The sequence below is a fragment of the Argopecten irradians genome, chromosome 1 (assembly GCF_041381155.1).
Source record: "Argopecten irradians isolate NY chromosome 1, Ai_NY, whole genome shotgun sequence".
NCBI classification, from domain to species: domain Eukaryota; kingdom Metazoa; phylum Mollusca; class Bivalvia; order Pectinida; family Pectinidae; genus Argopecten; species Argopecten irradians.
This window is the reverse complement of record NC_091134.1, coordinates 65,450,214-65,464,289: the sequence shown is the minus strand read 5'-3', so window position 1 is coordinate 65,464,289 and position 14,076 is coordinate 65,450,214. Positions and strand designations below refer to the sequence as shown.

General features: G+C 36.6%; 1 protein-coding gene across 1 annotated transcript; it reads left to right on the top strand.

Annotated features, from left to right (window-relative positions):
- The first annotated feature begins 1,176 nt into the window (after positions 1-1,176).
- Positions 1,177-12,893, top strand: LOC138311062 (organic cation transporter protein-like). The gene is made up of 9 exons (XM_069252492.1): positions 1,177-1,355; positions 2,794-3,007; positions 3,206-3,309; positions 3,812-3,966; positions 4,416-4,584; positions 4,793-5,005; positions 9,384-9,610; positions 10,727-10,908; positions 12,096-12,893. Exons 1-9 carry the CDS (start codon positions 1,213-1,215, stop codon positions 12,300-12,302), a joined length of 1,614 nt encoding a protein of 537 aa, XP_069108593.1. The 5' UTR covers positions 1,177-1,212; the 3' UTR covers positions 12,303-12,893.
- The last annotated feature ends 1,183 nt before the right edge of the window (positions 12,894-14,076 follow it).

The window sequence follows — 14,076 nt, the reverse complement described above, 5'->3', positions numbered from 1 at the left end:
CAAATAGGTACTGTGCAGTGGTAATGTAAATATATGAATTGTTGAAGTCATATTAATGTTTAATTCATGTAGATATTAAAGTTATATGCGCCGTAATTCTCATACTGACCAATCAAAGAGGAACAATTGATTACTGAAGAAAAAAAATGACTTTTCGATATCTTAGTCCACTTAAGACACATAATAAGTGTTGTTTTGTCTTGTAAAATACTAACATTGACTTCCAAAACCTGCACATTTTGGACCACAATTCATCAAAAGAAATCTAACAATGAGTGTTATTACAATATCGCATCTGAAAAATCGATTTAATTACAAATCGTATTTACTGTTTAACAGGTACAGTGTAGTTGCTTATTCAAAGTATTAAACAATCGAATAATGGCTCTCTATTTGGGCACTATATTTTATGGCGGAAAGATGTCACTGCAAATTGTATCGGGGTAAGTTTCCCTGAAAAGACGAGAAACTAGTCACCACGGTATAAATTTAGAGTTATGATAAATAAGTTCCCCAACGTGTGACTGTTGTTTATCATATTTATCTAAACTCTCGTTAGTTAATTTTCAAAATTTTAAAAGACACTCGCTAAAGCTCTTGTCTTTTCAAAATTTGAAAATTAACTAACTCGAGTTTGATAAACATAATAAACATCAGTCACTTGTTGAGGAACCTCTATATATCATGCTTAACATTTCATATCGATGTTGTCTGTATGTATGCCTAACTTTTAACGTCTTTTTTTTTTTACCTTGAATTCAGTTTTGCTATTTCAAAATTCTGTAATAACCTCCAATGGGTGACGTTGTCCCCTCTCTCATCAGGATTGTTTATTACGCGTATCACTTACATTATTAACTCCTATCTGGTTGTTTCTTCCTGTGGTTAGTTTACACAAGTTGCTTCGTTACGAGATACTTCTTATCCTGTATCAGACGGCCCCAATATCACTTAAACAAAAATTATTATTGTACGGTCCTTTTGGAAGAGACTTTGTATTACTATAGTAGTTTTCTCTAGTACTAAGTTTACATTAGTGTGATTAGAATACTTACTACCAATGTTTGTTTACTTAGCAACAATGGCATCTCCATTTAATCCCTTCACTAACATCTACCTCACAGCAGAACATTCCATATCTTAACCTGTGATAAAATAAAATATTGATATCTTTCTCATGTTAGAATTTCGTCTTCCATCAAAAGTTTCAGGATGCAGTTTGACGACATTGTTAAGGAAATTGGAGGGTTCGGCAGATATCAAATAGTACTTGTCATGTTGGTGATGTTCCCGCAGATTTTGATATCGATACAGGCATTGCTACCAGTTTTCATTCTATCTAATCATGACCACTGGTAAGTCATATTGCGTCTAGACGTGGCCACAGGTAAATCATATCATGTCTAAAAATGATCACTGGTAAGTCATAACGTGTCTAAACATGGTCACTGGTAGGTCATATCGTCATATCGTGTCTAAACATGGTCACCGGTAAGTCATACGTGTCAAAATGATCACTGTAAGTCATATCGTGTCTAACATGATCACTGTAATCATATCGTGTCAAAAAGATCACTGGTGAGTCATAACGTGTCTAAACATGGTCACTGGTAAGTCACATCGTTCAAAAAATGATCACTGGTAAGTCATAACGTGTCTAAACATGGTCACTGGTAGGTCATATCGTGTCTAAACATGGTCACTGGTAAGTCATATCGTGTCAAAAAATGATCGCTGGTAAGTTATATTGTGTCTAAACATGATCACTGGTAAGTCATATTGTGTCTAAACATGGTCACTGGTAAGTCATATCGTGTCTAAACATGGTCACTGGTAAGTCATATCGTGTCAAAAAATGATCACTGGTAAGTCATATTGTGTCAAAACATGGTCACTGATAAGTCATATTGTGACTAAACATGGTTACTGGTAAGTCATATCGTTTCTAAACATGGTCACTGGTAAGTCATTTCGTGTTTAGACATGGTCACTGGTAAGTCATGTCGTGTCTAGACATGGTCACTGGTAAGTCATATCGTGTCTAGATATGGTCACTGGTAAGTCATAATGTGTCTAGACATGACCACAGGTAAGATATATCGTTTCTAAACATGTAAAATGGTCTCTGGCAAGTCAAATCGTGTCTAGACATGGTCACTGGTAAGTCATATTGTGTCTCAATATGACTACTGGTAAGTCATATTGTGTCTCAATATGACTACTGATAAGTCATATTGTGTCTCAATATGACTACTGATAAGTCATATCGTGTCTCAATATGACTACTGGTAAGTCATATCGTGTCTAAATATGACTACTGGTAAGTCATATCGTGTCTAAATATGACTACTGGTAAGTCATATCGTGTCTAGATATGACTACTGGTAAGTCATATCGTGTCTAGATATCTTATTGTGGTTAGACCACTCAATCGTAGTCGACGATTATGTGGCTTTGGTTTTACTAAAAAACAATTAACACATTGTGTTTCTTCAGTTATAGTGGATGTGAAAAAAACAATAAACATATTTGTTGTAATTATATGGATGTGAAAGCTTCATGGACTGTGTAGGGGATGTGTGCTTTGAAGTCCTCGAGCGTTGTGCTTTGTACTGCTGCTACCGGTAAGATATGACTACTGGTAAGTCATACGTGTCTAAAAACGGCTACTGGTCAGGCATTCTTGTAGAAACAATTATTTCAGTAAGCCTAAATTTATTTGATGTCATTGTGAAAACATAATTCAGTTTTATTCAATGTAGTTAATTACATTCAATATCTTTTAATTAACAGGTGCCAGATACAACTCGAAAAAGACGCGCTCAAGAACAATGTTACTAGCTACATAGAACAGAACCACTTTGGTGACATTAAGTCCTATGTAACGCTGAATACGTCACAGTGCTCAGTTGATGTGTTCATTAACGGTACAAACAACACACAGACAGACGTCTGCAGTTCATGGACATATGACACCAGGGAGCTCACCAGATCTCCTATATCGGATGTAAGGCCATCCTAACATATCATTATCTTAATTGTCTAGAAGGTTGAAGGTCACACTGTAACTATGTCTAGTACCTAATAAGGTCGTGCATTCCATTTATCAATTTATAAAAATCAACAGAAATAAATCTATACTATTTATCATATTCCTTTCTTTAATGTAGCCTAGTTCGTGACGAATATTTGTATCTGTCTGTAGTTTAACCTAGTCTGTGACGATGCCGTCCTAACACAGCATGCCAGTATGGTGTTTTTGGGTGGTAATCTGTTTGGCTCTTTCATGCTTGGTTCCGTCGGAGACACGTAAGGAAATCAGATTTTATTATCGTAAAAGACTTGTTATACCAAACATAAATAGGTTTATACTAAAATTGTAATATAACGTATGTTTTGCTATCGTTTTTAGTTAGAAGTTACATTAAAGCAATAAGAACATGCTTATTCAATTACGCCATTGTTCGAATTCGTAGGTTAAACTGTGATAAAATTAACACTTGTCCTAGACTTACGGCGACAGTCGTACATCACGTAGAGGACGTTTGCGCTCCTGTAAAGTATGATCAACTTCACTCTCACTTTGGGAAGGTACCATACAAATAACTGTATGTGTGTTCTATTAACGTCATGTTTAACACGATACTATTAGTGTTTAAAAATGTTTGATCTCAAACCAACTCATCGTGTACTTAGGAATGATACTAGTATAACCTGGATATATAAAATACTTTGTTTTGACTACGAGGAAGAATACAAATCAATTATTTTTGATGAATTTGGCATTTAAGTATTTTGTGGTTTATTCCAGATGGGGAAGAAAGATCGTGATGTATATTGGCGCCATATTACTTTTCGGATCATCTCTAGCAAATGCCTGGTCTGTAAACTATATCATGTTCGTTACCCTTCGGTTCATCTCGGGAGCAGCCACTATCAGCTGCATAGGTTCAGCTATGATAATTGGTAAATCATAACAACCTTGTTCAAAAAGGTGCTGAATGATGTTTTTGAAATATACGTATGTTCATTTTGCTGTAAAATATGCATTCACGCTTTAGACTGTACATAACCAGTATCAATATGTTCAGAGTATGTAAATCAAACTCATGATAAACATTATGTCATTAAACTTAAATAAATGAGTAATATGATTTCCGTTTAATCTTTGCACAAACCATACATTTTTCTTGATTTTTTTTATTTGTATATGTTTCCGTTTTGAATTAGTGGTCGATTTTTCTAGCTGTTTTTATTGATTTTGCTCTTTATGATGTTTTTGTTTTCATTGTTTTTCATTAGCAATATTTTGTTTTCATTTGTCGTTATTCCTGTATTATCATTCTTATTGTTGGCAATATTTGGTTATTTCTTGATTTCAATTTTCGGAAATTTTATACCCATGTTTTTTGTAGTATTTGAAAGTGTCGACAGCGACCACAGGTCGCACGCTGCAGTGGCAGTGGAATTAGCATGGTGTCTAGGGGAAGTGATTCTCAGTGGCGCCGCCTACTTCCTGCGAGACTGGCGACAACTCCAAATAGCAGTGTCGAGTCCAGGAGTGTTATTGTTCCTTTATTGGTTGTAAGTATGAAAGTCACATAACAGAAAGTATGTATGAAAAAAATCAATATATCAAGGTTATACCTTGTGAAATATTCATCACTTTACTTTTCGACATTAAATGTCCTCGAAATCCAGGCTGTTGTAGATACAAGTACATGTATGTAAGGTTACATTAACTGAATAAGATTGTATAAAAAGTATTTATGAAAAAATAAATGATTTTCAGTCTCATGCCGGAATCAGCAAGGTGGTTTCTCTCCAAAGGAAATGGCAAAGAGGCAATGAGAATTGCACAGCGTGCAGCACGGGTGAACGGGAAAACCATAGAAATCGACATAAGGAAAGTTAATCTTCAGCATCATCAAAGCAAACATGAGATCACACCTGTGTTTAAATCCTTCAGACTTTTGTTTCGATTTACTGTGGTTTTAATTCTCTGGTAAGTACCCCTTACTAAACATTGTGAATCAGTCTTAACGGCGGTTGCTAAACGAAAATATCACTGAGATTTATTGTATATTTATAACTTTTTATTTTATATAATGCAGTTGTATTTGAAATATTTAGTGTATCGATGATGCATCTATGATGATAGCTTTCTATCATTAGAGTTCAATTTTCCCTGGTTCCCTGGCAATCATCCAAAATATGCATAAATTAGGCTGTCAATATTGACATATTCTCACATGTCTTGCTGCAATAAACAATAGAGCGTGGTCTTGCATACTGCATTTTTACTGTGAACATGCAGACACTTAAGATGCATCTTTAGGAGAAATATAAAGTTTGTTCAAGGATACGGTCTACGATTTCTAGAAGAAAAATACGCCTGATCGAATTCTCAATTGATGCATAATTTGGACGGTTACCATGTCAACTACATCTGCAATGATGTATTCGATATTTGAAATTGTAAAGTAAATAATAAAATAACAGGTTTGTAAATTTGACGGATTTGGGCCCAAACCATACATAATCCTTTCCTAAGGGCCGAATGATTCTGTTTCCAAAGAATTTCTCTAATAATTCCACGTACACTTTATAATTTATATCGTTTAAAGCAAATTTTTTTCTCAAGATTTTGGGTTTTGTTTTTTTATAATGACTAGTAAATTAAATAAAACATTTTACTCTTAAATCATACAAATTTTAATTAATTTCGGCAAAATAGTTTAAACAAACTGTTGAGTGTTGGTGTTCTTAGTATTATACCAATATATCTACAACCAATGAAGAAGTATTCTAACGGTACTATGAAGTTAGTCCCTAAATAGACCGACATCATTTCAAGTTCCTCCTTGCTTTGTCGTACTACGGTTACTATGAAGTTAGCCCCTAAATAGACCGACATCATTTCAGGTTCCTCCTTGCTTTGTCGTACTACGGTTACTATGAAGTTAGTCCCTAAATAGACCGACATCATTTCAGGTTCTCCTTGCTTTGTGTCGTACTACGGTTACTTTGAAGTTAGTCCCTAAATAGACCGACATCATTTCAAGTTCCTCCTTGCTTTGTCGTACTACGGTTACTATGAAGTTAGCCCCTAAATAGACCGACATCATTTCAGGTTCGTCCTTGCTTTGTCGTACTACGGTTACTATGAAGTTAGTCCCTAAATAGACCGACATCATTTCAGGTTCGTCCTTGCTTTGTCGTACTACGGTTACTATGAAGTTAGTCCCTAAATAGACCGCATCATTTCAGGTTCTCCTTGCTTTGTCGTACTACGGTTACTATGAAGTTAGTCCCTAAATAGACCGACATCATTTCAGGTTCCTCCTTGCTTTGTCGTACTACGGTTACTATGAAGTTAGTCCCTAAATAGACCGACATCATTTCAGGTTCGTCCTTGCTTTGTCGTACTACGGTTACTATGAAGTTAGTCCCTAAATAGACCGACATCATTTCAGGTTCCTCCTTGCTTTGTCGTACTACGGTTACTATGAAGTTAGTCCCTAAATAGACCGACATCATTTCAGGTTCGTCCTTGCTTTGTCGTACTACGGTTACTATGAAGTTAGTCCCCTAAATAGACCGACATCATTTCAGGTTCTCCTTGCTTTGTCGTACTACGGTTACTATGAAGTTAGTCCCTAAATAGACCGACATAATTTCAGGTTTTTCCTTGCTTTGTCGTACTACGGTTACTATGAAGTTACTCCCTAAATAGACCGACATCATTTCAAGTTCCTCCTGTCTTTGTCGTACTACGGTTACTATGAAGTTAGTCCCTAAATAGACCGACATCATTTCAGGTTCCTCCTTGCTTTGTCGTACTACGGTTACTATGAAGTTAGTCCCTAAATAGACCGACATCATTTCAGGTTCCTCCTTGCTTTGTCGTACTACGGTTACTATGAAGTTAGTCCCTAAATAGACCGACATCATTTCAGGTTCGTCCTTGCTTTGTCGTACTACGGTTACTATGAAGTTAGTCCCTAAATAGACCGACATCATTTCAGGTTCGTCCTTGCTTTGTCGTACTACGGTTACTATGAAGTTAGTCCCTAAATAGACCGACATCATTTCAGGTTCCTCCTTGCTTTGTCGTACTACGGTTACTATGAAGTTAGTCCCTAAATAGACCGACATCATTTCAGGTTTTTCCTTGCTTTGTCGTACTACGGTTACTATGAAGTTACTCCTTATATAGACCGACATCATTTCAGGTTTCCTCCTTGCTTTGTCGTACTACGGTTACTATGAAGTTAGTCCCTAAATAGACCGACATCATTTCAGGTTTCTCCTTGCTTTGTCGTACTACGGTTACTATGAAGTTAGTCCCTAAATAGACCGACATCATTTCAGGTTTCTCCTTGCTTTGTCGTACTACGGTAACTGTGAAGTTAGTCCCTAAATAGACCGACATCATTTCAGGTTCGTCCTTGCTTTGTCGTACTACGGTTACTATGAAGTTAGTCCCTAAATAGACCGACATCATTTCAGGTTCCTCCTTGTTTCTCCTTGCTTTGTCGTACTACGGTTACTATGAAGTTAGTCCCTAAATAGACCGACATCATTTCAGGTTCGTCCTGTCTTTGTCGTACTACGGTTACTATGAAGTTAGTCCCTAAATAGACCGACATCATTTCAGGTTCCTCCTTGCTTTGTCGTACTACGGTTACTATGAAATTAGTCCTTATATAGACCGACATCATTTCAGTTTCTTCCTTGCTTTGCCGTACTACGGTTACTATGAAGTTAGTCCCTAAATAGACCGACATCATTTCAGGTTCCTCCTTGCTTTGTCGTACTACGGTTACTATGAAGTTAGTCCCTAAATAGACCGACATCATTTCAGGTTCTCCTTGCTTTGTCGTACTACGGTTACTATGAAGTTAGTCCCTAAATAGACCGACATAATTTCAGGTTTTTCCTTGCTTTGTCGTACTACGGTTACTATGAAGTTACTCCTTATATAGACCGACAGCATTTCAGGTTTCTCCTTGCTTTGTCGTACTACGGTAACTGTGAAGTTAGTCCCTAAATAGACCGACATCATTTCAGGTTCGTCCTTGCTTTGTCGTACTACGGTTACTATGAAGTTAGTCCCTAAATAGACCGACATCATTTCAGGTTCCTCCTTGCTTTGTCGTACTACGGTAACTATGACGTTACTCCTTATATAGACCGACATCATTTCAGGTTTTTCCTTGCTTTGTCGTACTACGGTTACTATGAAGTTACTCCTTATATAGACCGACAGCATTTCAGGTTTCTCCTTGCTTTGTCGTACTACGGTTACTATGAAGTTAGTCCCTAAATAGACCGACATCATTTCAGGTTCCTCCTTGCTTTGTCGTACTACGGTTACTATGAAGTTAGTCCCTAAATAGACCGACATCATTTCAGGTTCCTCCTTGCTTTGTCGTACTACGGTTACTATGAAGTTAGTCCCTAAATAGACCGACATCATTTCAGGTTCCTCCTTGCTTTGTCGTACTACGGTTACTATGAAGTTAGTCCCTAAATAGACCGACATCATTTCAGGTTCCTCCTTGCTTTGTCGTACTACGGTTACTATGAAGTTAGTCCCTAAATAGACCGACATCATTTCAGGTTCTCCTTGCTTTGTCGTACTACGGTTACTATGAAGTTAGTCCCTAAATAGACCGACATCATTTCGGGTTCCTCCTTGCTTTGTCGTACTACGGTTACTATGAAGTTAGTCCCTAAATAGACCGACATAATTTCAGGTTTTTCCTTGCTTTGTCGTACTACGGTTACTATGAAGTTAGTCCCTAAATAGACCGACATCATTTCAGGTTCCTCCTTGCTTTGTCGTACTACGGTTACTATGAAGTTAGTCCCTAAATAGACCGACATAATTTCAGGTTTCTCCTTGCTTTGTCGTACTACGGTTACTATGAAGTTAGTCCCTAAATAGACCGACATCATTTCAGGTTCCTCCTTGCTTTGTCGTACTACGGTTACTATGAAGTTAGTCCCTAAATAGACCGACATTATTTCAAGTTCCTCCTGTCTTTGTCGTACTACGGTTACTATGAAGTTAGTCCCTAAATAGACCGACATAAGTTCAGGTTCCTCCTTGCTTTGTCGTACTACGGTTACTATGAAGTTAGTCCCTAAATAGACCGACATCAATTCAAGTTCCTCCTATCTTTGTCTTACTACGGTTACTATGAAGTTAGTCCCTAAATAGACCGACATCAATTCAAGTTCCTCCTTGCTTTGTCGTACTACGGTTACTATGAAGTTAGTCCCTAAATAGACCGACATCATTTCAGGTTCCTCCTTGCTTTGTCGTACTACTGTTACTATGAAGTTAGTCCTTATATAGACCGTTATCATTTCAGGTTCGTCCTTGCTTTGTCGTACTACGGTTTGACGTTCAGTGTGGGCCGAATAGGTCACAATGTCTACTTAGATTTTATAATCTACGCTGTGTTAGAAATGGTTGCGTACATTTCATGCCTCTTCATCAACACAAGGTTCGGCCGAAAGCCACTCAATGTAGGAGCCTTCTTACTGGCGGGAGTAGCGTGTGTAGCGTCCACCATGGTGTCATTATACGCAGGTGGAGGTACGTCGAGGTCATTAGCTACTGAAAAGTGTGTAGGAGATGACATCATCAATAAAAATGTAACTCATGAGTCGTTTATATTAAGATTTCATGGAGGTTCGTGAACATGGTCAAAGATTGGATATGTCAATTACTATCATTGTTAACATTTAGATATCATTGCCCAATCATAATCGACAGTGACAATATTGAATTAAACAAAATAGCGAGCATTCATTGAACGCAGGTTAAGGGATATGTCAAATACATGTATGTATAAAATACATTTAGAGAAATAACACCGAATGGGATGTCTTATGTTTTAGAATGATGACTATAACGTGTCTTTGAATTTTAGATTATCTATGTATGCACCAATTGTTAGTATGCTACAACAAAGATCTTGAAAGTGTCTGAATGATTATATATTTACTATTCCAGGTATACTATTTTTCCAAATACTAGTTCTCCAGATGGAAAATATATATAAACATTAAATAGCAAAATATCCCTTCCACAAATTTTCTGCCTATTGGCCATCTCCAAGTACATAGAAACACAAGAAAAGCTAGGTGAAATCCATTTGAACGTTTTGATATGATGCCATAGCAACAATAACCCATATGGCATAATATCAAAACGTTCAAGATGGATTTCACCTAGCTTTTCTTGTGTTTCTTTGTACCTGAAGATGGCCAAGAGGCCAAAAATTTGTGGAAGGGATATTTATTCATTTAATGTTACTATTTTTTTCTGTATATATTCTGGGTATGCAACAAGGGCTTCACGAATGGAATAGTGCATACTTTACCTAATGGGTAGCCTTTTGTCTGTATCTGTATGTCGTGGGGGACACAAATAAACACTATTTATATTTGCAAACTTTTTCCACTATCGAAAAATTGAATTGCCTTTCAACTATTGTGTTGGCTTGCTCTATTTAATTATCTCATTAAGTACTAATTATATTGGGGTTATCTCCCTTTATTTGGATGTGTTACTGTTACTGAATTGTTTTATACTTGCTGTCTCATCCCTTTGACATGTCTATGTCAAAAACATGTTTGAGTTTGAAGTGATCTGAATAGATGATACTTTATAACATTATTTAGTAATTGTATTTGTTATATTCCTCAGACAATGGCTGGCTGATCATTACTCTGTCGGCGATTGGTAGAATGGGCGTGTCGACGGTGTTCGCTAACATCTTCGTGTATACCAGTGAACTATTTCCTACCACAATAAGGAGCTTCATACTGGCTGTCTGCAATGTGTTCACAAGGCTTGGAGCAGTCATCGCTCCCTACATATCGGCAATGGTAAGGCTCTAACAAGACTGGGAGCTGTCATCACTCCCTATCTATCGGCAATGGTAAGGCTCTAACAAGGCTTGGAGCAGTTATCACTCCCTATCTATCGGCAATGGTAAGGCTCTAACAAGGCTTGGAGCAGTCATCACTCCCTATCTATCGGCAATGGTAAGGCTCTAACAAGACTGGGAGCAGTCATCACTCCCTATCTATCGGCAATGGTAAGTCTCTCACAAGGCTTGGAGCAGTCATCACTCCCTATCTGTCGGCAATGGTAAGGCTCTAACAAGACTGGGAGCTGTCATCACTCCCTATCTATCGGCAATGGTAAGGCTCTAACAAGACTGGGAGCAGTCATCACTCCCTATCTATCGGCAATGGTAAGTCTCTAACAAGACTGGGAGCAGTCTTCACTCCCTATCTATCGGCAATGGTAAGTCTCTCACCAGACTGGGAGCTGTCATCACTCCCTATCTGTCGGCAATGGTAAGGCTCTAACAAGACTGGGAACTGTCATCACTCCCTATTTATCGGCAGTGGTAAGTCTCTAACAAGACTGGGAGCAGTCATCATTCCCTATCTATCGGCAATGGTAAGTCTCTCACAAGACTGGGAGCTGTCATCACTCCCTATTTGTCGGCAATGGTAAGGCTCTAACAAGACTGGGAACTGTCATCACTCCCTATCTATCAGCAATGGTAAGTCTCTCACAAGACTGGGAGCAATCATTGCTCCCAATATATCGGCAATGATAAGTCTCTCACAAAACTGTGAGCTATCATTGCTCCCAATATATCGGCAATGATAAATGCCTCACAAGGCTGGGATCAGTTGTCACTCCCTATCTATCGGCAACGGTAAGTCTCTCACAAGGCTGGGAGCTGTCATCATTGATGATAACATTTAATATGTAAAATGGAAGACAATACTGTTACGAATGAATGTTATGATGGAAGATCTTTTAATTCTTGTTGTATAATGTAATATATAATTTCCATATATCAAGAAAGAAAAGAATTATATTTCATTTGTTTAAAATTTTTATTTCTACATTCTGGCCATATGACTGACAGAAGTTAATATCTGGTGGCCTAGGCGAGGTAAATGGTACGTTGCGTTGGTGACACTTGTACATTGGTGTTGACAGTCGAATTAGCTAGTCAATGCTGTGCTAGATTTACATTTTATTATTCCAGAGTACAGACAACGAGCTTAGTAATACTTCTCTGACATTCGGAGTGCTGTCCTTGGTCGCCGGCGTCCTGTCCTGTTTTCTCCCTGAAACCCTCAACACAAAACTACCAGACAGTATGGAGGACATACAAACTGTAACGGAGAATGTGGACGAGCATCAAACTAAAACAAACCAAATCAGTGGAGGCACATCGTCACAACATTCATAGATCTGTAAATGTTTATATCTTTGTAAATATTAACAGAAAATAATCAGTAACTCATGTAGTTAATACAGTTTGAATATATCATATTGATGTTTCATTCCTTTTAAACGTTTTCTGTTCAGGGTAGAACTTATAATGAGAAAGTAGCCAAGCCAAAAAATTTAAATTTGGTAAGTTAGAAGGAAAATTGTCAAGTCTCTCAAGTGAATATATATATATATATATATATATATATATATATGTGTGTGTGTGTGTGTGTGTGTGTGTGTGTGTGTGTGTGTGTGTTTCCTCATTCTGTCTGGTCGGCCTTGTACATGCATTCTACGTCTCAGTCCAAACCTTTTATCTTATCTGTTCTATTTTACTGGCTCATGTAAGATATCTTTACACAAAATGTTTGATTAGGACCTTTCAAAGTTATTACGTGTTTAAATGATGTACACCATCCACTTTTATTTCTTGAGACTTAATGGTATGCATTGGTTCGTTTAAATTACGCTGCAATATGAATAACGGCAATTGAAAAGTTGTAAAACTGTTTTGTATTTTTAGATTAAGTTTGTACATTACAATTTTGAAATAAATCAGATAGGGCTGCGCAGCAACTCTTTGAATATATATATATATAGTCGATAAACCCTGGCATGGAAAACGATAAATATATATATATAGTAGATAAAGCCTGGCATGGAAAACGATAAATATATATATATAGTAAATAAAGCCTGGCATGGAAAACGATAAATATATATATATAGTAGATAAAGCCTGGCATGGAAAACGATAAATATATATTTATATATAGTAGATAAGGCCTGGCATGGAAAACGATAAATATATATATATATAGTAAATAAGGCCTGGCATGGAAAACGATAAATATATATATATAGTAAATGAAGCCTGGCATGGAAAACGATAAATATATATATATAGTAGATAAAGCCTGGCATGGAAAACGATAAATATATATATATATAGTAGATAAGGCCTGGCATGGAAAACGATAAATATATATATATATAGTAAATGAAGCCTGGCATGGAAAACGATAAATATATATATATAGTAAATAAGGCCTGGCATGGAAAACGATAAATATATATATATATAGTAGATAAGGCCTGGCATGGAAAACGATAAATATATATATATAGTAGATAAAGCCTGGCATGGAAAACCTGGCATGGAAAACGATATAAATATGTATATATAGTAGATAAGTCCTGGCATGGAAAACGATAAATATGTATATATAGTAGATAAAGCCTGACATGGAAAACGATAAATATATATATTTATAGTAGGTAAAGCCTGGCATGGAAAACGATAAATATATATTTATATATAGTAGATAAGGCCTGGCATGGAAAACGATAAATATATATAAATAGTAAATAAGGCCTGGCATGGAAAACGATAAATATATATATATAGTAAATGAAGCCTGGCATGGAAAACGATAAATATATATATATAGTAGATAAAGCCTGGCATGGAAAACGATAAATATATATATATATAGTAGATAAGGCCTGGCATGGAAAACGATAAATATATATATATAGTAAATGAAGCCTGGCATGGAAAACGATAAATATATATATATAGTAAATAAGGCCTGGCATGGAAAACGATAAATATATATATATATAGTAGATAAGGCCTGGCATGGAAAACGATAAATATATATATATAGTAGATAAAGCCTGGCATGGAAAACGATAAATATGTATATATAGTAGATAAGGCCTGGCATGGAAAACGATAAATATGT